The following is a 23,733-nucleotide window of genomic DNA, read 5'->3' on the forward strand; positions in this document are numbered from 1 at the left end:
TGACACCCAGGGCACACACGTGACACCCAGGACACACACCATACCTGGGTTCCCCCCACCCCAGTTAGGCCTCTGCTCACTACCACCAAGAAAAGCTAGGAGGAGAGAACATCCTTTGGACTCAGGATTCTGTGCTGAGACTCTCCTAGACCTAGGAGAAAAAGAGAGAAAGCTGTAATGCCAGAAACGACAAGAGACCGTGAGAAGCAGCGGCAGAGAAATGGCAGCAGCAGAGGCAGCAGAACCAGGAAACCGGCAGGAGACTACAAGGTAGGATTCCTGGCCCACAGAGCAAGAATGCTGAGCGCCTTTGAGCAGAAGGTTTACTGGTGTAGCGGGGTGCCTTCAGGCACTTGCCGGTGGAGCTAGGCTTGCAACCCACAGAGCTAGAAAGCTGAGTGCTTTCAGGCTGAGGCTTACTGGTGGAGTGGGGTGCCTCTGGGCACTTACTGGTGGAACTAAAGGGTTTTGTAACACTTGTCTGAGGAGGACAGAGACCAGGCTGGCCCTTGAGGCCAGAGAGGCTGAAGGCTGAGAGGCAGAAGGCCAGGGAGACACCTGCCTGTGGGCACAGCCAAGCTGCCCTGACCAAAGAAGTGTATCCTGAGTCGTTCCTGATCCTGAATTGTAGCCTGGTATTTCCCTAATAAATCTCATAATCATGAGTATTGTCTGTGAGTTCTGTATGGCCATTGCAACGAATTATCTAACCCATCAGAGAAGTACAGAGTGCAGTGGGAAGGACGGCTAGTGTCAGAATTGATAAAAAGGTTGGAGAGAGGAGGTACGTCTGACCTCTGCTTCATAGGAATCGGCCTTGGGTTATTGATCCTGATTCTCTCTCCTTCCCCTCCTAAAGTTAGAGGAGGCCAGATGCCCCCAACACACCACCATTTTTATAGCATGCCAATGCTTTCCAGCATCTCTGTGAGCTGGGTGGAGTTTTCCTGAGGTTACACAGCCAGAAAAGAAGCTGGGGTTTGAACCTGGCATAGATACAAGGGGCGCTGGTCACCCTCTTGCTGAGCAGTGGACCACAGGCACCATCCTGTGGGAACAAACTACATGGATTCTTAAGGGCAGCAACAAGAGTGTGGTGTCTGTGTCAGAGATGGGGCTCCCCAGCATTCCGACTAAGCCTTCTGCACCCAGTGTCTGAGCCCCTGGGCATGGGTAGCTCCTTGCCCTCCTGACCTTCTAACCTCCCTCCCTTCCCACCCTCTCCCCAGGGCAGGGTGCTCTTCTGATCCGTCTCCACAGGCTCTCGGATGCTCAGACCTGGCTCTTTCTCCCTCTCTCTCCCCACCTACATCCTCACCTTTGAGAAATGGAAGGGGCCCCAAATGCAGTTGGGCCACTAGGTGGGCAGGGGTGATGGTAAAAAGAAAAGGTGTGTAGAGGGGCTAAGGCGAGGGTGGCTGAGCTGGGCCTGCAGGTGGGGCAGTGTGTGACAGGCGAGTGTAGGTGGACAAGAACAGGTGGTCCTCAGAGGTGGGGCTGCCTGGGGATGGGGGAGGTCCCTTGGTTTCCCAGCAGAGCTGAGCAAGCTCTCAAGTTTAACAGGCCTGAGGCCCAGCTTCTGACCCTCCATCGGCCACTGGTCTCTCACAGCCTGGCTCCCTTCTCAGGGGCTGCACTTAAACTCCAAGGAGGTCAGGAGGCTGCAGGCCCATTCCTGTGAGGCACCTTTCCCAGCAGAGCCTCTATACACGAACTTATTCAATTCTCACAATAACTAAGATGAGTGTTAACCTCTCCATTTTACAGATGAGGCAACTGAGTCTCAGAGAGGTTAAGTGATTTGCCCAAGATTCCACAGCCAGAACAACTGAAGCTCAGGAGTCGAACCCAGCCCTCTGTTTCTACCGCAAGCCTGCCTGGCCTGAGCACCCCACTCTCCCCCTCCGCAGCCCATTCCCCTGTAGAAGAACGACCAGAAAAAGTTGTGCTTTGGTCTGTGACAGTCAATGTCTTTACTTCTAAAGAGTACATTGGACTCACTATATATTAACATCAAAAGTGGCTACCTAAAATGGAGTCATCCTTTTTAAAAATCCAAATTCTGATTTTTATATAAGATCCAAAATGACATGAAATTAAACTATACAATATAATGAATGGTATAACAAAATGCTTTTAGAAAGCAAAATGAAAGGAAAAAATTAGCAGTTGGGACTTTGTAAGCTTGGGTTCCATGTCTTTTGAGGCATTGTGACCAAGAGCCAGCGCCAAGGGGGGAGGAGCCGTTCCTCTGTGGGCACAGGAGGGGGACCCAGTTAGATTGAGGAGGCATATGTGGGCTTTTCAGACTTTGTAAGGTGAGAGAGAGGCAAAGGAGCATTTCCCTCCTTCTCGGGGCCCTTGGTGCACTGGTTAAAAGTCTTCTTTCAAGACCCATGACCAGGGAGAGGTAGGGCTGGAGGAGGGCAGGGAGCAGAGCTGGGTTCAAAATAATAACCTGGATAATAAATGTCCCTCTGGGCTTCCCAAGGGTGCCTGGGTGGCATAAACGGTTCGCTATCAGCTAACTGAAAGGTTGGTGGTTCGAACCCACTCAGAGGTGCTGTGGAAGAAAGGCCTGGTGATCTGCTTCCACAGAGATTACAGCCAAGAAAACCCTATGGAGCAGCTCCATTCTGTAACACATGGGGTCACTGTGAGTTGGAATCAACTCAGTGGCAATAGATTTGATTTTGGTTTTTCTGGGCTTCCTGAGGAGGGGCCAGGTGAGTCTGTGGAGGGCCTAGGCCATCCAGCCCTGGCGATTGACTCCATCTCCCTGCCAAGTACATCATCTACTTCTGTCCTTCTTCCACCACCCATTCCCTAAGCCCTGGACACCTGAGGCTCCTTGAGCTCTGTGGGCAGCCAGAGATCCAGAAGGACCCTAGAAGCACCCAAGGGAGAATGCTCTGGCCTTGGAAATAGCTGGATGTTGTCCCAGGCATCCTGTTAGCACAAGGCCCCTAGGGTCCAGGCCAGCAGTCGGACTGACTGGCTGGGGGAAAATTCCCAGGGGCTGGGAGGGCACCTGGGGTTAGAGGCTGTTCCCAGCCACACCCTTGATGCTTTGGCTCACATAATTTAGGGGAAGGACACTTGTGTGTTTCCACTGAGGAAACCCTGGGCTTGCCTGCTTGCTCCTGGCCCCAGTGGTCTAAGAGTCCCCTCCTCACACACCACTTCTGTCTGGCTGACAGCACATTGCCCAGCACTGCGCCAGCGATGCTGCAAAGGTCGGAAGAGTGCTTCCAAAACAGCAGAATCAGCCCTCAGCAAAAAGAGGCCGCCTTTGCTCCTTTCCCCCGGACGGGACCAGCCCCAGCCAAGGGTGTCAGAGGACTTCTCTGGCCCCCCTCTGGCTGGGCCGGCCACTCTCTGGGTAGACCCAACCCTGAGACCTCAGCTGGTACATCTTGCCCGTCAGATACCTGCCAGGCACAGGCATCCCAAGTGGGAGCAGACAAAAAACATGTGGCTCACTGCCTGCCCTCCTGGTCCCCAGGACCATGTCACAAATCTGGCCTGCTCCCCCAAACAGCAATTTGAGGGGGGTTGCCCTACATCCAAGGTCCCTGGGTGGCACAGATGGTTTGCACTTGACTACTAACCTAAAGGTTGGGGGTTCAAACCCACCCAGAGGTGCCACAGAAGAAAGACCTGAGGATTCGCTTCTGTAAAGATTATAGCCAAGAAAACCCTGTGGAGTGGAGCACTTCCACTCTGTCACACACGGTGTCGACGACACGAGTCATCACTGTGACAACAGGTTTGGTTTTGGTTTTTGCCCTACATCTGACTGCCCTCTGGGTGCGGGCCCTTCTCCAGGCTCTGCTGTGGTCATTCTCTTTCCTAACCTATCTGGTTTCTAATCAGGCTGAAAGGGGTTGGGAAGGTTGGGCTGGCATCACCCCCTCCTTGGGGTGGGGAGAGGTCACTTGACTTCCGGTCTGGCTCCAGGTCCCCTCAAGAAACCTAATCCCATGATGTGAAAGAGGCTTCGGGAATCAGGGCCAGCCACAGCAATCAAGCTGCCCCAACCCAGGCCAAGGCCAGGAGTGCCGGGCAACCCCCCCCCCCCACATCTGCCCACTGCCCTCTCTGTGCTCATGCTCGGGGACCTTGGAACACCAAGCTGGGTGGGAGGCTGGGCCTGTGGGGGCCCCTGTGAGCTTAGGGCAGGCAGGCGGCCACCTGGTAGGCGCCCTCGGCGGCTGCGGCAGCTGCGCTGTGCTGTGCGCTGTGCTCCTGCAGCAGAGCCACGTCCAGGAAGCGCTCGCCGCACCACACGCACTTGAACTGCTGCTCGCGCGCGTGCACACCTTGGTGCTTGTTGAGATGCTCACGCTGCTTGAAGGCCTTGTCGCAGTTGGGGCACTTGTAGGGCTTCTCGCCCGTGTGCACCCTCCGGTGCCGCTGCAGGTCGGACGCGTACTTGAAGCGCTTCTCGCAGTCCAGGCACTTGAGCGGCTTCTCACGGGCTGGGTCACAGCGGTGCTGCACGAACTCCGAGGAGGAGAAAAAGCGGCGCTCGCACAGGGTGCAGCGCAGGGGCTTTTCGGCGGCCGCGCAGTGGGCCAGCTGGTGCTTCTGAAGGGCTGACGCCCGCTTGTAGGCCTTGTTGCACACAGGGCACTTGAAGGGCCGCTCGGCAGCGCCGGGCAGGCACTTGTGCCGCAGCAGCTCGGCCGACTGGTCGAAGCCCTTCTGGCACACGGGGCACTTGAAGAGGGTCTCGAGGGTGTGTACGTGCTGGTGGTAGAGCAGGTGGCTGGGCTGCCCGAAGCCCTTCTCGCACAGGCCGCACTTGAAGGGCTCCTCGGTCTTGTGCGTGCGCCGGTGCCGCATCAGCGCGTACTGCTGCTTGAAGCCCATGGGGCACAGGTCACACTTGAAGGGCCGCTCGGCGCTGTGCGTGCGCTCGTGCTGCCGCAGGTCCGACGGCCGCTTGAAGGCCTTCTGGCACTCGCCGCAGCGGAAGGGCCGCTCCCCGCTCGGCGTGCACGGGTGCTGCAGCAGCTCCGACGACTCCTTGAAGTGCAGCTCACACACGTTGCAGCGGAACAGGTGGTGCTCGCCCGAGTGCGCGTACATGTGGCGCACCAGGTGAGAGCGGTGCTTGAAGGTCTTTTCGCAGACCGCGCACTTGTAGGGCCGCTCGGCGCTGTGCGTGCGCTTGTGGTGCACCAGGTGGGACGATTGGCTGAAGCTCTTGTCGCACAACGTGCACTTGTACGGCTTCTCCCCGGTGTGGATCCGCTCATGCCGTGAGAGCTCCGACAGGTGCTTGAAGGGCTTCTGGCAGATGGAGCAGCTGTAGGGCTTGTCCGTCTGTTCAGCAGTGGTGACAGTAGGTGCCGGGGGCAGCGCCGGGGCAGCGGTGGCCGCTGGCTCAGCCGCCTCTGCTGGCTTGTAGGTCTTCTCACAGATGGAACATTTTACCAGGCCACCAGCACTGCTGTGTGCGCTGTGGTGCTGTGCCAGCGAGGTGAGCAGTGAGAAGCCCATCTTGCAGACACCACAGACAAAAGGCTTCTGTTCCGCCTGCACACACTGGTGCTCCAGCAGGTCAGTGGCCTGGTGGAAGATCTTGAGACACTGGGTACACTGGAATGAGCGGTCGTGGCCCGCCAGGCACTGGTGTTCATGGGGGCTGGACAGGTGCGCCAGGTCGTGCCCACACACCCCACACTTGGGGCTAGGCTCACCTGCCGCCTGCAGGGGCGCGTGCTGCGGGGGCTGCAGGCCTGGGTCAGGCTGCAGGAGGATGCCATAGACGGCACAGCCCAGGGGGTTCTCGGCCGTGCCTGTGGGCAGCGTGTGCTCAGCCAGGGCTGGCGGTGGCTCTGCATGGTGCTGAGGCTGTGGAGGCTGTGGCTGCTGCGGCTGCTGCGGCTGCGTCTGTGGCGGCTGCTGCCAGCTTTCTGACATGCTTGGGAAGATGAAACAGGCTTTGGAGAGTAATGGCTTCAGTTTCCCACTTAAGGTGACTCAACCCAGAGAGAAGCTGCCCAAGTTTGGGGATGGACAAGGACCTCAGACAAGGCACGGCAGAGGGACTGGTCAGAAGTCCCAACTCATGAAGCAAGAAGTCAGACTACAGGGCTCTGTGGACTGGACAGAGGGCTCTTCCGGGCAGGGTTCCAGCATGCCAGGAGGGATCCGCCTTCCTTGACGATCAGTTCTATGGAGAAGAGAGAAATCGTGAGCATAGGTAGGAGACACGAACAGCCGTTCCCTGGACCGTCCCCGTCCTGCGTGCATTCACCACATGGGTATAAACCACCTTAGGGAAGGGCGAGACATTCAGGGCTGGGAGATTTGCCCCCTTCACACATGATCAGAGATGTCCACTGGCAGCTCAGCTCCTCTAGGCAAAGGGGATGGCAGAGGTCTCCCACTCAGTCCCACCCACTTCAGTCTCCCATCCCTGGGCCTGAGCTGAGCGTGTCAGCCTTCCAGAGTTCCCTCCAGCTCTCTGCCAACCCTCTTTAATCAGGTGTCTCACCGGTGAGAGACTGGACTCATAAGCCCCCAGTATAGAGAAGCTACAAATTCTCCTGCCTCTACTCACGTTCTATGAGTCACAGTATCCAAAAAAATAATTTTAGTAGTATAAACATTTCACAAATAAATTTTTACTTGGAAGCCCGATGTATAAGATAGATAAAAGCACAGGGGCTCCGGCTGACGCTTCCCTGGATTGCCAGCTCCTCCCTCCCTTGCTACTTCGAGCCTGACTCAGGACGACACTGCTTGCTCAGGGGACCACAGCAGCCTGCTGAGTAGAAGAGGCCAGACGTCCCAAATCTGAGACCCAGCAGCAAACTGCCTCTGGCAGTCAATATTTAGGACAGCTGCATAGAACCGAGGACAATTTCAAAAACCCTCTCCAGTGAGGTGCTGGGCCACACCCCTCAACTATGCCCTAGCCACCCATCCTGACCACATAACAGGTATGGGTGGCCTTGCAAGGACCTGGGCCAATGGATGATAGGGGCTAGACGATAAGTTCCCAGATCCACCCCCCCCCAACCCCGCCTCCATGTCCATGTCCCAGAGCAGCAAAACAGTCCAAAATCATCTGAATCTCTCTGATGGTGTCAAGGCCTGCAGGAAAATACAGGCAAATCCATGGGGTTGCCTCCACAACGTGGGAAGGAGCATGCTATCCCCAGAGTGTTTCTCCTCGTCATGTTTCCTGAGACAACCCTCTTCCCTTGCTGCAAGGCTGAACATTCCGGGTAATCAGCGGAAGGTAAAGGAGACCCAGCCTAGGCAAATCTCTAACTCACCACTTTGTGGCAGCACGAGGTAATGACAGCAGAAGGGAGGAACTTTTAGAGTCAGATGCAACCCACTTCCAGGTTCCCAACTCATCTGCCTCTTACATTTAAAAGTTTGTAAGTTTTCTAATCAAGGGAGGAGAAGGAAGGGGCTGCCTTCACAAGCCAGCCTGGCCTCTAACTGTTCCACCAAAGAAATCTAACAGTCAGGCTAAAAGCTGTCATCCTCAGCATCTTCCAGGAAGATTGGAAGGAAAAGACCTGCTGCTCCGGGCAGAGGCAGCAGGTTGCAAGAGCAAGTGGATACCAGTCCGTTATCTAAACCTCCCCAGGAAAGAGGGCAGCTGGGCTGTGGTGTGCGCCTTCTAGGTCTGGCTGAGCCAATCCAACTGTTTTTTCGGGCGTGAATGGCTGCCAGACCGAGGGCCGCTCAGCCTGAGCCCCTGGCCCCACTGGCCACCCGGGCCCTCCACCTCTGAAAGGTGCAGCTGGGAGGCCTCTTTGGTCACTCCCAGAAGGGAGAGAAGAGGGTAAGGGAAGCCCCCACCTGCGCCCCACCCCAGCCCTTCCTCTTCCTTAGGAAATCGCGTTGAAAGAGGATCGCCTCCCCGCCCGGCCCAGCTGGGCTGCCTCCTGTCAGCCCTGCCCGGGATAGTGGACCACTGTGTCCCTCCGAGGGAGGACCCAGGGCTGCAGGCCGGGCCCAGGAAGCGGCTGCGCGCGGAGGCCGGGCCTGGGCAGCCCAGGAGCTCAGGAGGCCACCGGGTCGGACCAGGAGGTGGAGGGGGCAGCCAGGCCCTCTGGGAAAGGGGCGCGGCAGGCAAGGGGACGGCTCCCAGCTGCAGCCCCGGGCGCCCCGCCGCTCACCTGCTCCAGGCCGCCCGCGGGGCCGGGCGCGGGTAGAGCGTGCGGGCGGCAACCGGCTGCTCTCACGGCCGCCCCTTTATTCCGGCTCCATCGGCGGCGGCGCGGCCTACGCGCGCTGCCAATCCCCGGCCTCGCGTAGCGGCGGCGGCGGGCCCGGGGGCGGGGGACTGGCCAGCGGCGGCCAGGACGGAAGAAGCGACGCGCGCGGCCGGGGCGGCGGGGCTGGGGTGGAGGAGCGCCGGGAGGGCGGGCGGACGGATGGACGGCCTTGCGGAGACAGGCGGACCGGCGGGCGACGCGGGGGCCTGGGAGGCGGGGTCGGGGGAGGAGCGGTAGCCCGGGCGGCGGCGGCGGCGGCGGCGGCGGGAGGAGCAGGCGGCGCGGAGCGAGGCCGCCCCCTGCCGGGGACCCCGAGGCCGGGCCGGGCCGGGCGGGCATGCAGGGCGCGCGGGGCTGTCTGCGAGCCGGCCGGGTAGGCGAGCGTCAGCGACCAAGGGAGGCGCTCCGTTTCCCACCCCACCGCTCGGTCTTAGGGGAGTGGGCTCCGGTGGTCTGGCCCCTGGCCCGACTCCTACACTTCAGAGAAGGGGCCTCCTAGCCTTCTGATCTTCTGAAACTGGCCCGCCTCTGACCGCTCAGCTTAACCCCTGGGAGTGGGGACCCTGGGGCTCGGACTTGGGCCCACTTTGAGGAGGAGGCTCCGGGACCTCTGACCCTGGCCGAGCCCCGAGGACAGGGATCTCTGCCGGGTCTAGTGCGCTAATCCAGGGACCGTCCGTGGCTGAGCGGTCTGGTCCCGGGTAGCTGCAGACGGGGCAGTGGACAGAGAGGTCAGGGCTCAGAGAGATCTGTGAAATGGGTACACGAGGGCTGGAGGCTCCGGGTAGCAACTCAGGGCGCAGCCGGCGTGTAGGCAGCGTGGTCTCAGAGCGCAGCTTTTCACTAGTCTTGCGGGGTCCCGCCCCCTCAGCCGGCCCGCCCCTCCCGGCCCCGCCCCCACGGCCCCTCCCCTCCCGGCCCCGCCCCTCCCGGCCCCTCCCCGAGGAGGTGCTAGCCCAGGCCACGCCTCAGCCCGGGCACTTCCGGCGCAGCGGAACTCGGGGCCAGGGGCTGCTGGCGGTCAGGCCCTGGCTTCTCGGTGGAGGCCCCATGAATGCTGGTCCCCTCGTGGGCTACAGCAGCAGCGGGTCCGAGGATGAGGCTGAGGCCGGGGCCGGGGCCGGGGCCGGGGCCCGGGCCAAACCGAGGGCTAGCAGCGGCCGTCGGTAAGTCCGAGGAAGTCTCCCTGGGGAAGGTGCGGATTAGCTCGAGACCTGGACGGGGGGAGGGGGGCAAGCGACGGGGGGCTCGCCGGGAAAGGAGGCGCAGGGAGGAAGAAGGGTCTAGAGGGCATCCCTTGATAAGGCCCCAAAATACCCCCACCTGGCCAGGCCAGGGTTAGCAGGCAGAAAACGTGGGTGTCCAGCCTCTGCTGCTGACTCAACCCATCTCCTAGCTTGCGCCCCTTCACCGTCCTAGGTCTGTTTCCTCATTTGAACACAATTGCAATAATAGTAGCTAAAGCTTATGGAGAGCTAGTTATTCATTCTTCCAAAAAATATTCATTGAGCATCCATGCAGCGCCATGCAGGGGACTGGGGAACTCAGCAGTGAACAAAACCATGAAAGGCTCTTACTCCGTGGCACTTCGGGTCTTGAGTGCCAGACCTTATGCTTGCTGGGCGGTTTACAAGCAGCATCTCATTTGATCTCACAATAACTCCATCAGGTAGAAGTACACTTTACCAATTAGGAAACTGAGGTCCAGAAGGGGGACATGATTTGCCTAAGACCAAAAAGCTAGGAAGTGGTACTCAGCCCAGGCCTGTCCAGCTAGGGAACATGACCTCTGAACCACACCTTCCACCTGCCCAGTTGTGTCCTGTTGGGGCTGTTTGTGCACCCTGCTGAGGTCTGCCCCAGAGTTACTGGGAGAACCCAATGAACGCCTGAGGAAAAGCTTTGTGGTTATCTAGAAGCAACTTCAGGAGCCCTGGTGGTGCAACGATTATGCACTCAGTGGACTAAAAGCTTGGCAGTTCGAAACATCCAGCAGCTCCACTCGAGAAAGACGTGGGCATCTACTGTCATAAAGATTACAACCTAGAAAACCCTGTGGAGCAGTTCACTGTCACACGGGCTGGCTATGAGTAGAAATAGACTCAACAGCTCCTAACAACAACAACCAGAAGCTATTTCATGTAAAACCCAAAACCAGACTTGTTGCCGCTGAGTCAACTGCGACTCATAGTGACCCTATAGGACAGAGTAGAGCGTCCCATAGAGTTCCCAAAGTTGTAAATCTTTACAGAAGCAAACTTCCACATCTTTCTCCCACAGAGTGCCTGGTGAATTCGAACCACTGCCATTTCAGTTAGCATCCAAGCTCTTAACCACTGCACCACCAGGACTCCTTCTACTTCAAGTACCCGGTTGGAAATAGATGCTCAGAGTCAGCACGTATAAGGGGTTACGACTTGGATTGTATGAACAAGGTAGAGAATGCTAGGGGGATAAACTGTACTTATATTCTCTTTTTCAATTACAGTGGCCAGACCCCCCTTGCCAGCCAGAGGCTGCCGGTGCCCGACAGTGTGCTGAACATGTTTCCAAGCACTGAGGAGGGGCCTGAGGATGACAGTGCAAAACATGGGGGGCGGGTGCGCACCTTCCCCCATGAGCGGGGCAACTGGGCCACTCATGTTTACGTACCCTGTGAGCATTCTAAATGTCTATCAATACCTGATGAAAAAATTGTGGTGGATCTTAGTGGGTTACTATGGAGCTGTAGGAGCCCTGGTGTTGCAACAGTTAAGTGCTCTGCTGTCAACCAAAAGGTTGGTGGTTTGAATCCACCTGGTGGTCTGCCCCCGTGAAGATTATACGTTGCTGTCAAGTCAATTCCCACTCATAACGACCCCATAGGACAGAGTAGAACTGCCCCATGGGGTTTCCAAGGTTGCAATCTTTAAAGAAGCAGACCGCCACATCTTTCTCCTACAGAGTGGCTAATGGGTTTGAACCACTGACCTCCCCATTCACAGCCAAGTGCTTAACCACTTCGTCACCAGCGCTCCTTTCCCATAAAGGTTACGGCCTAGAATATCCCATGAGGCAGTTCTACTCTGTCACCTGGGGCCACTGTGAGTCAAAATCGACTTGATGGCACCTAACAACAACAACGTGGAGCTGTAAAAAAATGATTTTGAACTCTTTGTTCTGATGTGGAAGAATGCCCAACATGTAGTGTTACATGAAGAAACCTAGCTGCGGAGCAGTTTGAATGCTGTGCTCTCATTTTTTTAAACAAATAAAATACATACGTTAGCAAATGCGCTGAGAAGGAGCTGGGCAAAGACGCACCCACGTTTTTGTCAGTCTTTAGGGTAGTGATCTTGAAAGTGGGGTGTGTATGCCCTGGGTGGGTCGTGGTGATCCATTAAGTTATAGGAAGAAGAGTAATTAGAACTTTTTCTTATACAGACATATGCTGCATAATGTCTTCTCAGGCAACATCCAACTGCGTATACGTCCATGGTCCCATAAGGTCATAATAGAGTTCAGAAATCCCAACAGGACGTAGCAGACATAATCAGATGTAGCAAACACAACAGCTTCCTGCATGCAACACGTGTATCTCATGTCTCATATACACAGGGATTGCGCTGCCAGGTGTATAATGGTACGGTACATATATAACCTATAACACGTGTCTTGATAGTCACGATAAACACCTGTGTTACTGGTTTATGTATGTACTGTGCTGTACCTTCTATCGTTATTTTAACATGAACTTTCCATACTTAAAAATAAGTTTATCATTTAACAGTGTATCCTTCCACTTGTGGGCAGCGGGATCCAATCTTCTGAGGGCCAAAGGAGGGAAGGGTTCACTCCTTCAGTCCATCAGCCAGAGAGTAAAGACTAAAACTGATCTCCAGATCTAGTGTAGCCCCGCTCCCCTTCATTTGGTTGTCACTGTCAAATTTACTGAGTCTCTTGAGTGTTGCAGTGTTACCCCTGTGTTTAATTTTCTTTGCAAAATATTACTATGAAGTACATCATGGCTCCCAAACACAGCAAAACCGGTGCTAGTGACAGGAGGAGCAAGAGGCAAAGGAGAAGTGTCAGTTTGGAAGTGAAACAAAAGGTATCCACGTAACTTTGCTAAGTACATAATATAGTGTTTGCACAATGTCCAAGTCACATAACATTCTATTTCACAGAATGTATTTTGGACATGAAGTGGTGTGTGACTATACTTATTTTTATCACATCTTAAATGTTTTTGAAAGTACACATTTTGTAACAATTTTACAGAGTAGCACATGTTTGTAATTTATAAATAAATATACATTTATTGGAGATATGTATTCGAACTTGTTTTACTTATGGCCTATATGATCAAAATAGCTTGTTCTGCTCTAGGTGATAGGATTTCAGGAGCCCCTGCTTTCTCCTTTACATACTGCTTTTTTACTTGAATTCTTGACAACGAGCAGTTGTTACTTCTATAACCAGAACTTTATATTAAAAGTATTATTAGGCTGCTGTCATAGAAATTTTCTCCCAAAACCCCAAGTAAAAAGGACCTCTCTCTGCTTTTTGGGCTTCTTCATTCAGCCCTGCCTCCTTGACTGAGAGGACAGCCCAGCCCCTCCACTCTTTTCCAGATGAAGCTGGGGAGGACTTTCTGGACCTGCTTGACATGTTGCTGCCCCACGCCCAGACCTGCGTCCCCCGACTGGTGAGGATGGAGGAGTTCCACCTCAGCCTGTCCCAGAGTGTGGTTCTGCGCCACCACTGGATCCTTCCCTTTGTGCAGGCTCTGAAAGACCGCATGGCCTCCTTCCAGAGGTGAGTGCTTCCCCTGCTTCTCACCTCCCTCCCCTCCAAGGCTCCTTGTCTCCTGGAACCCTGTGGGATGTAGGTACAGGGCATATTACCTCAGCAAGCAGGCGAAACCTACAGGTCAGGCCACTGGACGTTCCCTGGACTGCCTGCCCCACACATTGTCCTGTGCAGCCTTAGACAGGCCACATCAACTCTCGAAGCCTCCATTCCTTACTGCACACAGGTCATGGTCATGGTGGTGGCTGCCTCAGATGGGGCTTGTGGCAGTGAAATGAGGTCATGTGTGCCCTCAGCGTGGCACCTGGCAAAGGGGAGTTTATTAAGGCAGAGTCACAACTGGACCCACTTCTGGTTTTATCTGCCAGCCTAGGGCTTTTTTTTTCCCCCCCTAACTACCTCGTATTGCCCTTCTTCCTACTAGATATAGCTTTTCTCCTAGACTTGACCAGCTCAAACCTGCTCCTTCATGGAGGCTGTACACAATGGTCGCCTCCCCAAGAAGCTGTTAGTCCCAGGGATTATCCTGCCTTGCAGTAGTCTGTGCTCCAGATGTTTGCACCCCTACTGCCCATTTCATTCATTCCTGCATACGGTCATTCCCTGCTCAACTTCCCTTCTGGAGCCCAGGTTCCTCCAGGTCCGGGACTGTGGCTTCCTTATGAACAGCCCCACAGCTTTTTTCCAGGTACTTTGCTCACTGTAGGCTTCTTATAGATGTTTATTGGTTGACCGAGCAGTAGAGAGGGAGCCCCAAGAACACCTCCTCTAGAGCCCTCTGTGTTCTCTGAATCTTGTCACTAGAAGGAGCCTAAGAAGTCATCCAGGTGGTAGCTTTCTCACTCTGGTTTGATCTGCAGAACTGTTTTCTTCGAAGGAGGCAGTACACAAAGACCCGATGGGTAAGACTGGTAAAAGCAGAACTCTTTTAGCCAAAGCCCCACCTTTGCACCTAGGAGACCTTAGTTCCCCAGATTCCACAGAACTGCTCTGCCCGTTTGGAAAAATGCAGATTTAGTTAAACCCCTTCTGAGGGCCAGAGGAGGGAAGGGCTCGCTCCTTCAGTCAGTCAGCCAGAGAATAAAGATTAAAACTGATCTCCAGATCCAGTCTAGCCCCGCCTCCCTTCATTTGGTTGTCACTGTCAAATTTACTGAGATATATGCATATTAGTCAGGATTCCTGATCGAAAGTGCCTAGAACCCAACTCGAAGTGGGTGGTTTAAACCAAAGGGGACTTTATGTCACCAAAGCTTTCAGAGGCACCGCTGGCTTCTTGCATGGGTGGATTCAGGTGACCAGAAGATGTCAAATGACATCTGACTCTAACCATCTCTCAGCTCTGCCTCCCACTGGGCCGGCTTCATTCTCAAACAGGTTTTCCCCACCATGACAGAGGAGGCTACCAGCATCTCCAACACCAACAGAGACCCCCCTCCGCTCCCCTCACTAAAGCATCAAAGGTGAGGTCAGGGGCTTTGGAATCCGGCTGACTGAAGTTCAGATCCTGGCTCTGTCCCTGACTAGCTGGGTCATCTTGGCCAAGGTATTCAACCTCACCAAGCTTCAGTTTCCACGTCTGTAAAGTGGACATAATTTAGAATGCCCTCTTCACAGAGTCGTATAAGGATTCCATGAACTGATGTGCCCAAAGCCCTTAGCTCCGTCCCTGACCGATGGGAAAGGTTCTTGTTTAGATTAGATTGCAGTTGGCTTTTTTTTAACCTGCAAGGAACAGATTGGCCTTTAAATGATCTATTATCACCTAATTGATGAATAAGATTTTCTTAGTTCCCATCAATCAAGTTGAGATAGTCTCAGATTGTTTAGTAGAATGAACTGCTGTTAACAAAGTAGACTTCATACCAGCGTCTGGGTGGTGCTGTGTTTTGTTTGGACTGGGTAATTTTAGGGTGTTGTCCAACTGTAATATTTTAGGGTTCTGTTTCTTTGCCTCAGTTTACCACCTACATGATAGGGGGGCAACTAAATGTGAAATGATAACTGACTGTATTTTCAAAGTACTATTTATTAACATAAACTTTTTTTTTAAATTATTAATCTTTCTGGAATGTGGCCTTTTTCCTTCTTCTAAATTTCAGATTCTTCTTTACTGCCAACCGGGTAAAGATTTATACCAATCAAGAGAAAACCAGGTGGGTGTCCCCCTAATCTCCCCCCGCCCCACCCCCCGCCACTTCCAGCAGAAAATTCTTTAGTACAAAGATTGAGGGGGTGCTTTACTCCTGACCTTGCCTGTCACGCTTTTTGTTTGTCTTTTAACTACCTCTGTGACTACAAAAAGGAGCCCTGGTGGCAAAATGCTTAAGTGTTCCCTGCTAACCGGAAGGTCAGTGATTTGAGCCTACAAGCAGCTCAGTGGTAGAAAAGACCAGGCAATCTACTCCTGTAGAAATGAAAACAGAAAAACCAAACTGATTGCCGTTGAGTCAGTTCTGATTAATAGCGACCCTGTATAGGACAGAGTAGAACTGTCCTTTATGGAAGCAAACTGCCACACCTTTCTCCTGTGGAGCAGCTGCTGGGTTCAAACCACCCACCTTTTGGTGAGCAGCTGAGTGCTTACCACTGCGCCACCAGATCTCCTCCATAAAGATTACCAAACCCGCTGCAGTCGCGTTAATTTCAACTCACAACAACCCTGTAGAACAGAGTAGAACCACCATTTAGGATTTCCAAGGAGCAGCTGGTGGATACAAGCTGTTGACCTTTTGGTTAGCAGCTAGGTGCTTAACCACTGTGATACCAGGGCTCCCCATAAAGATTACAGCATTGGAAACGCTATCAGGCAGTTCTCCCCTTTCCTATAAAGTTGCTATGAGTCAGAATCGAGTCGATGGCACGCTACAGCAACATGACTACAAAGGCAGCTGTTCCTGAATCTGAACCCTTTTTTTCATTAAGACAAATAACTGAGGGAGGTTTCTGGGGTAGGCGGAAGTTGAGAAAACTGTCTTGGTACAGTGAAAAAACCTCCGGGACTGAAAGAGAACCTGGGTTCCTGCCCCAGCTCTGTCCCAGTTGTGACATTTGGCTCCTCTCTTCCCTTCCATGACCCATTTCCATGCTGTCAGGTGCCTCCCCTTGAGACACTTATCACTGAGTGGTTGTGAGGCTCAGATGAGCTGAGTGAGTTTTGAAAAGTAAAAAAATTAAAGTATTAGATGAACATAAGAAGGAATTATTATCAAGCCTTCAAAGTCAGCCTCCCTCTCTGATCCACTCACTGAGCCCCTCCCCCTATTCCTCTCAGCACTCTGAAAGGAAGGCTCATTCATTCACTCATTCTATTCTGCATACATTTATGAAGCACCGACTTTGTACCAGGCCCTTGTTATATGCCAGAGATTCAGCAGTGGAGAGGGTAAGCACAGTCCCTGCTCTTAGGGATCCTAAACTCTGCAGGGGAGACAGATAATAAACAAGGAAGCAAGATCATTATAAGCATGATGGAATAGAAGTAGATGGCCAAGAAGGGCACCAGGAAGGTGGCATTTGATGGCAACCTGAGAATGAGAAGGAGCCAGGCTTGGGAAGAGCTGCTGCAGGAGCCTTCTGCGCAGAGGACACAGCAAAGGAAGTGACTTCAAGGGAGGCTAGAGGTTGGCATGTTTGAGGAAAGCAGTGGAATGGAACCTGGGGAAAGTAGCAGGAGGCAGGTAGGCAGGGTTAGTTCATGCAGCACCTTCAAGACCAAGGTAAGGAGTTTGGACTCTCAATGTAGTGGAAGCCATTGGAGGGATTTGAACCTAAATTAGACATGATCTAAGTTTGTAAATGTTGATCTGGCTAGATTGTGTCTGTATCTGTGGCTAATGAGTCTGGAGAAAAGATGTAAGAGAGCAAGTGTAAACACAGACCAGTGAGGAAGCATTTGTAGTTGTCCAGGGGAGGGCCCAGTGGCGGTCTGGACTAGGGTGATGACAGTGAAGGAGCTGAGAAGTAGACACATTGGAGATCCAGTCAGGTAGAATCAACTGGAATTAACAGTGGGTTGGATTTAGATGGTAAATTTCTGGGTTTTTGGTGTAAACAACTGGATGAGCAGTGTCCCATTTTCTGTGATCAGAAACACTGGTGGAATAAAAAGCCAAAGTTCTGCTTTGTACATGTTAGGTTTTACTCCCTGTTAGCCCCCAGGTAGTAAATGTCACACTCCCAGGTGGAAATGTCACATATGCAGTTAGATATACAGAGAGGTGCCAGTTGGAGATAGAATTTTGGGAGTCATCATCTATGTGGTATTTAAAGTGGGGACTGGGTTAGATAGTAGACAAGAACTGTTTTAGGTGAAGGGAAAGACAACACAATACAGGAGAGGTCAGCACAACAGGACTAAACTAAAAGCAAAGAAGTTTCCTGAATAAATCAAATGCTTCGAATGCCAGAGTAGCAGGGGTAGGGGTCTGGGGACCATGGTTTCAGGGGACATCTAGGTCAACTGGCATAGTAAAATCTGTTAAGAAAACATTCTGCATCCCACTTTGGTGAGTGGCCTCTGGGTCTTAAACGCTAGCAAGAGGCCATCCAAGATGCATCAATTGGTGTCAACCCACCTGGAGCAAACGAGAATTAAGAACACTAGAGACACAAGGTAATCATGAGCCCAAGAGACAGAAAGGGCCACATAAATCAGAGACTACGTCAGCCTGAGACCAGAAGGCTACAACCAATGACTGCCCTGACAAGGAACACAACAGAGAATCCCTGATGGAGCAGGAGAGCAGTGGGATAAAAAAAAAAACCTCAAATTCTCTTGAAAAGACCAGACTTAATGGTCTGACTGAGACTAGAAGGACCCCAGAGGTCATGGTCCCCAGACCTTCTGTTAGCCCTACACTGGAACCATTCCCAAAGCCAACTCGTCAGACAGGGATTGCCTGGACTAAAAGATAGAGAATGATACTGGTGAGGAGTGAGTTCTTGGCTCAAGTAGACACATAAGACTATGTGGCAGCTCCTGTCTGGAAGGGAGATGAGAAGGCAGAGGGGGTCAAAAGCTGGCTGAATGGACACAGGGAATACAGGGTGGAGAGAAGGAGTGTGCTGTCTTATTAGGGGGAGAGCAACTAGGAGTACATAGCAAGGTGTATATAAATTTTCGTATGAGAGACTGACTTGTAAACTTTCACTTAAAGCACAATATAAATATATAAAGCGGGACTGGGTAAGATCAGCTTGCAGGAAAGTACAGATGGAGAAGATACGAGGGCTGGGGATTGAGCTCTGCTCAGCGTCCCTCCCCGTTTAGAGGTTGGAAAGAAGAGAGGGCAGCAAAGGAGATGGAACAAGGATACCAGAGGTAAGTTCAAACTAGGAATGTCTAGTGTGTGATGTCTTGGAAGCCAAGCAAGAAAGGGTTTCGAGGAAGGAGTGGTCAGCTGTGTCAGATGCTGAGCAGTTAAGATAAGGGTAGTTGAATTTGGTAACATGGAAGCCATTGGCGACGTTGACGAGAGCAGTTTTGGCATAGTGGGTTGGAGATAAGAGGTGAAGAAGTAGAGACCGTGAAGGTAGACAAATTTTTTTCAGACATTTTACTGGAACTGGGATGGCTGAAGATAGGAGTTCAAGAGAAGGTTGTTAAAGATGAGATATACAGCATCTCTGTGTGCTTATGGAACGGGTAACTGATACCAGAGAGGAATGTCCTTGTGAAAGGTCCAGAGCAGGGTTTGGTTGCAACAGGAGTGATGATGGAGCACATGGGTGCAGAAGCTTCTGGGTTGGCAGATGAAAGCCCTCCTAGGAGGTTGTTAGACCTTGACGGGGGAGGGAGGGGAGATGTGGTTACAGGTAAGGAAGGAGGCTTGAAGATGGTGGTGGAGGAATAAGTCAGCTCAGAATTTTAGTCTCTGTAGAAGAATCCTGATCAAAGGGAGGGCGAGGATGCAAAACAGAATTTCAAATTCTCATGGACTCCAGGCTTCCTGGAGCCATGAAAATTGGATGAACCCCTGAAACCGTTGCCCTGAAATAATCTTTAAACCTTAAACCAAAAATAACCCCTAAAGTCTTCTTAAAACCAAGGTAATAGTTTAGCTTAACTAGTAAAAGAAAGTCTGCCTTGAGCATTAAGCTCTTTTAAGAACTATCTATTTGGGATCAAATTGTCAACACACACAACACTACAGCAACTTGAAATATAAGCTCGGAACCTTAGAGGGCAGTGGATTTATGTTAATGGGGGAGGAACAACTCAGAAAAGGAGGATTGAGAGTAGTAACACAATTCAAAGAATGTAATCAGTGTCACTAGATAGTACACTAGAAACCATTGTATTGGTGTATGTTTTGCAGTATATATTCTCAAAAACAACAACAAAATTAAAAAAAAAAAAAACAGAATAATAGATGTTGGTGAGGGTGTGCGGAAATTGGAACCCTTACCAAAAAAAGAGTCAACTCACAGATTGGACAGTGCATTTACCAGGGAGCTAGGATCAGAACTCATGGCCAGACCTCTATGTTTCCTGTCTGACACGTCCTCTGCCCCAGTTTGATGGTTCGTGTTCTCGGAGACTGCGTCTCATGTCCATGATATCTCCACTTCTGTCTCCCCCCAGGACTTTTGTTGGGCTCGAGGTCACCTCAGGGCATGCCCAGTTCCTGAGCCTGGTTTCAGAGGTGGACAGAGTCATGGAGGAATTCGCCCTCACCACTTTCTACCAGGTAATGGACGGGGCATTCTCCTCCCCATTGGCCCATCTGTAACTGGAGTAAAACCATCCTGAAGCCTTTGTTAGAGGCAAACTGAAGAGCCCTCTAGAATTTTCCCCTCAAGAAGTATTCCAGGTGCCTACCTTGAAAGGACACACATCCCTGGGGAGTTAAGGGATCGGAGGTGTGGTCTGATGTAGCCCTCCCAAAGTCTACCATTTCTTAGGAATCTTGTGTTAGATCTTAAATAAGTACAGGATTTGTGTATTCTACTCCATAATCATGTTTGTTTTTATATGTTTTAAAATAGTAGTTTTCCCCAATATTTTTTAATAAAATCGACATTCCAGGAAGAGTTGTAGTTTCAGGTGCCTTCCTGCGCCTTGTCCACCGCCCTTCAGGAGCATTTGGACCCCAAGCTGAGTATCATGGTTTTAAAGGGGCGTTGGTTTTATGTGATACGTTTTTAAAAAACCGTACTGACATGTATAAGTATAGATTTGAATAGAGGTAATTATCATTTCTTCCTAATTTTAGACATTTTCATTTTTATTCATTTAGTCTTAAGAAGTATGGCATCTGTTAGAATGTTTGAGATCAGGAAATAGAGTTGGAGCCTGGGTTTTCTTCCATGCCCCCAAATGTAATGGCTTTCTCTATGATATTAAAGGAATGCCTCTGAAGAAAGGACCAACCGGGGCTATTTGGTCTATCCATTGGGGGGTGCTTGGGAGTGCTTGGGGGATGGGAGTTTAGTTACCCATTGAGCAGGCTGGGATCCAGTAGGGACGCCATGACAGGTCTGTCACAGACCTGTCTATGTCCCCCAGGGCCTCTCTGGGGGTATCTGGGTGACTGCCTGTCTCTCTGGTGTTCCTCCTCTACAGAACCCATCATTCCATGTCAGCCTGGCCTGGTGTGTGGGTGATGCACGTCCCCAACTGGAAGGACAGTGTCTGCACAACCTGCAGGTGAAGTCTCAATGTGGGAGCACAGGGTGCTGGGCTCTAGCAGCATTGGGATGCATGCTGGGGAGGAGGGGGCGGGCAGCCAATTGGCCTTGAGGATTATGAGTCCAAACCAGAATTCCTGGGAAACTAATGATATTACCTATCCCATTGCTGTTGAGTAATTCCGACTCCTAGTGACCCTATAGCAACCCTATAGGACAGAGCAGAACTGTCCCATAGGGTTTCCAAGGAGCGGATGGTAGATTCAAACTGCTGACCTTTTGATTAGCAGCCATAGAATGACATCATAGGAGACCTTTACACCTTACCTTGCTGCTCCAAGTGTGGTCCCGAGACCTGAAGTGCCACCATTATCTGGGGGTTTATTAGCAATACAGGCTCTGGCCCCACCCTAGACCTAACGAGTCAGAATCACATTTTAACAAGCCCCCCAGGAGAGAAGCACTGGCCTAGAACACTGATCTGAGAGGATGCTTCAGGCCTGCCTGGGGTCCTGGCCTCTCATCCAGAGGTCGAAGGCTTAGGTGTCCATGGGGATTGGAAATGAGTGAAATGTGGCAGCCCTCGCAGCCTATGTCACACTTTGATGATGAGATGCAATGGAGAGTGGTGGCTGACACGCCACCCTGCGGGGGAGACGGTGGGAGCACTGTGGACTGGGGTAACGGGCCCTGCAGGAATGCAGACCTGGTGTTTTCACGAGAAGCCAGAAGGCCAGGTTTTTATGTGTAATCTCCCTGTTTTCAAATGTTGGCAACTAATTTGAATTTTTAAAAAACATTTTGAAGTAAAGTGAGACGTGCAGGCTGGATACAGCCCACGGACCATCTGTCATCAAGTGGCCACCTTTGTGCTCAGCCTGACCATGCTGGAGGCAGCAGCAATGTGGCATACAGAGGAGCCTGACTTTGGGCTCCTCGGAGGGGCCGGGTCCCAAGCCTGGTTTCAGTGGTTTCTGTAACCCAGGGCTCTGAGCATCTGGTCTGTAAAGCTAGGGTGGTAGCACTGACCTCATTAGATTCCAGAGCCTATTAGACAAGGTAACGAAGTGTGGAGCCTGAAGCCTCCCCTCAGCCTTGCCTGGCCTTTGAAGGATTCCCGTAGACTGGTTTTGTTTGCAGTGTCCTCTGAGTCCCCGATTCACTGAACGTGACGACTGTCCTTTCCTCGTTCCTGGTTTAAGGAAATTGTGGATGAGTTTGAAGACTCTGAGCTGCTGCTGCGTGTGTACGCTGAGCAGATTCGCTGCAAGTCCGGGAACAAATTCTTCTCCTTGCCTTTGAAGTGAACTCAGAAGACCTCCTTGCGCAGGCCCCTCTGCAGGCCAGGCAGAAAGGGAGGAGCCTGTTGGCATCAGTGGGGATGCTCCCAACCTCCCACCAGAAGGGCCCCACATACCTTCCCCCTGGCAGGAGGTGTAGCCAGCCACTCCTGGTCTGCCCTGTGTGCCTGTATTGTGGTCATTCCCAGAAATTACCGGTAGAGGGCAGCCTGGGCTTCCCGGTTCCTGTTCTGTGGTTCCACAAAAATTGGGGTCACCAGGTGAGCCCACCCACACTCTCAGCCAGAATCCCCGCTGTACAGTCTCTCTAACCAGTAGCCCCTCCCTCCCGCCCCACACTCCCCCTTCAGCTGTTTGCATTTTGATGCCATTGGCCTCTAACCAGGGTTTTTTAATCAGCATGCCCTGGTTCATCCCTGCTCAAGCCAAGCTGGGACATAGGGTGCTACAGTGGGGCTGTCACCCTCGCCACTTAAGGGTGTCACCTTTATTTATGTATTTTTACTCTCACCCCCTCCTGCTCCAGCAGAGGCCAGTTCAGGGCCAAGGTACAGGGCGCTGATTTGTGGTTGCACGTGAGTTCTCTCCATCCCTTCCTCCCACTAGACCCCGTCAGGTATCTGAGGCTGGAGCAGATGTTTCATCTGGCCTGGCTAGTGGCTGACAGCCAGGCCTCCAACGCTCTGTGACCTCCTGCTTCCCCATCAGCTTCCCCAAAGAGGCAGAGAGGAGCCTTCCCTGGTGAGGTTCTCCGGCTGCCGCCCCTGCCTGCTGCAGCCTGCAGCCATTCTGAGAGGAACCTGGAGGGAGGGCTGGGAGGCACAGAATTTATTTTTTCATCAAGCCCTCACCAGGGCAAAGGACCAATCCTGTCCGGTTGCTACCTGGATTTCTGGTAATGGATGAAAAGATATTTTTTTATGTTATAGTTTTAAATTGCATTCAACAAATAAAAATTACAGCATTTATTTTGGATTTTATTGTGCTTCTGTTCAACAAGGTGAAAGAAAAGACTTTACCCCCACCCTCTGCAGCACTGCTTCACGGTTTAGCGGGGCTCAGGAGTCTCTGTTCTGACTTCTGAGGTGGCCTTGAGGAGCAGTAACGATGCCCCAGAAAGTGAGGGTGGTGTCGCCTGGCCAGCTGGGCCTGTGCACAGAGAGGCCGAGAATCCCCCATCTAGCACAGGGCCTGGCATGTGGCCGGCTCCTGTCCCCATTGCTCATGAATGTGAGCACAGACATTTACACCTTATTCCACTCTTCACACTTTCAAAGGCCTTTCTAGGATTTCTCATCTATTCCTCCTAGTAACCCCTTGAAAAAGGAGCCCTGGTGGCACAACAGTTAAGCTCTCGGCTGCTAACTGAAAGGTTGACCCTTTGAACCCACCCAGCAGCTCCATGTGAGAAAGACCTGGTGATCTGCTCTCCTAAAGATTACAGCCTACTACAACCAATGCCCTGACAGGGAACACAACAAAGAACCCCTAAGGGAGCAGGAGAGCAGTGGGATCCAGACCCCAAATTCTCATAAAAAGACCAGACTCAATGGTCTGAGACTAGAAGGACCCTGGAGGTCATGGTCCCCAGACCTTCTGTTAGCCCAAGACAGGAGCCATTCCCAAAGCCAACTCTTCAGACAGGGATGGGACTGGACTATGGGACAGTAAATGATACTGGTAAAGAATGAGCTTCTTGGATCAAGTACACACATGAGACTATGTGGGCGTCTCCTGTCTGAAGGGGAGATGAGAAG

At 52.3% G+C, this 23,733-nt stretch overlaps 2 protein-coding genes across 2 annotated transcripts; one reads left to right on the plus strand and one right to left on the minus strand.

Annotated features, from left to right (window-relative positions):
* Window positions 1-1,958: 1,958 nt before the first annotated feature.
* On the minus strand, window positions 1,959-8,245 carry ZNF319 (zinc finger protein 319). The gene is made up of 2 exons (XM_049864490.1): window positions 8,154-8,245; window positions 1,959-6,184 (listed from the first exon to the last, which is right to left on the minus strand). The coding sequence occupies exon 2, from the start codon at window positions 5,929-5,931 to the stop codon at window positions 4,174-4,176; it is 1,758 nt and encodes a 585-aa protein (XP_049720447.1). The 5' UTR covers window positions 5,932-6,184; window positions 8,154-8,245; the 3' UTR covers window positions 1,959-4,173.
* Window positions 8,246-9,232: 987 nt separating this feature from the next.
* On the plus strand, window positions 9,233-22,951 carry USB1 (U6 snRNA biogenesis phosphodiesterase 1). The gene is made up of 7 exons (XM_049864510.1): window positions 9,233-9,418; window positions 10,741-10,907; window positions 12,866-13,049; window positions 15,146-15,199; window positions 19,630-19,735; window positions 20,611-20,694; window positions 21,878-22,951. The coding sequence occupies exons 1-7, from the start codon at window positions 9,303-9,305 to the stop codon at window positions 21,980-21,982; spliced, it is 816 nt and encodes a 271-aa protein (XP_049720467.1). The 5' UTR covers window positions 9,233-9,302; the 3' UTR covers window positions 21,983-22,951.
* The last annotated feature ends 782 nt before the right edge of the window (window positions 22,952-23,733 follow it).

Source organism: Elephas maximus, chromosome 21, assembly GCF_024166365.1.
Source record: "Elephas maximus indicus isolate mEleMax1 chromosome 21, mEleMax1 primary haplotype, whole genome shotgun sequence".
NCBI lineage: Eukaryota > Metazoa > Chordata > Mammalia > Proboscidea > Elephantidae > Elephas > Elephas maximus.

Excerpts from the sequence above, each read along its gene's own strand:
- USB1 (XM_049864510.1), top strand. The coding sequence starts at position 9,303 with ATGAATGCTGGTCCCCTCGTGGGCTACAGCAGCAGCGGGTCCGAGGAT. Across the intron at positions 19,736-20,610 it reads CCCTCACCACTTTCTACCAG|AACCCATCATTCCATGTCAG; the intron begins GTAATGGACGGG and ends CCTCCTCTACAG. Across the intron at positions 20,695-21,877 it reads AGTGTCTGCACAACCTGCAG|GAAATTGTGGATGAGTTTGA; the intron begins GTGAAGTCTCAA and ends TCCTGGTTTAAG.
- ZNF319 (XM_049864490.1), bottom strand. The coding sequence starts at position 5,931 with ATGTCAGAAAGCTGGCAGCAGCCGCCACAGACGCAGCCGCAGCAGCCG.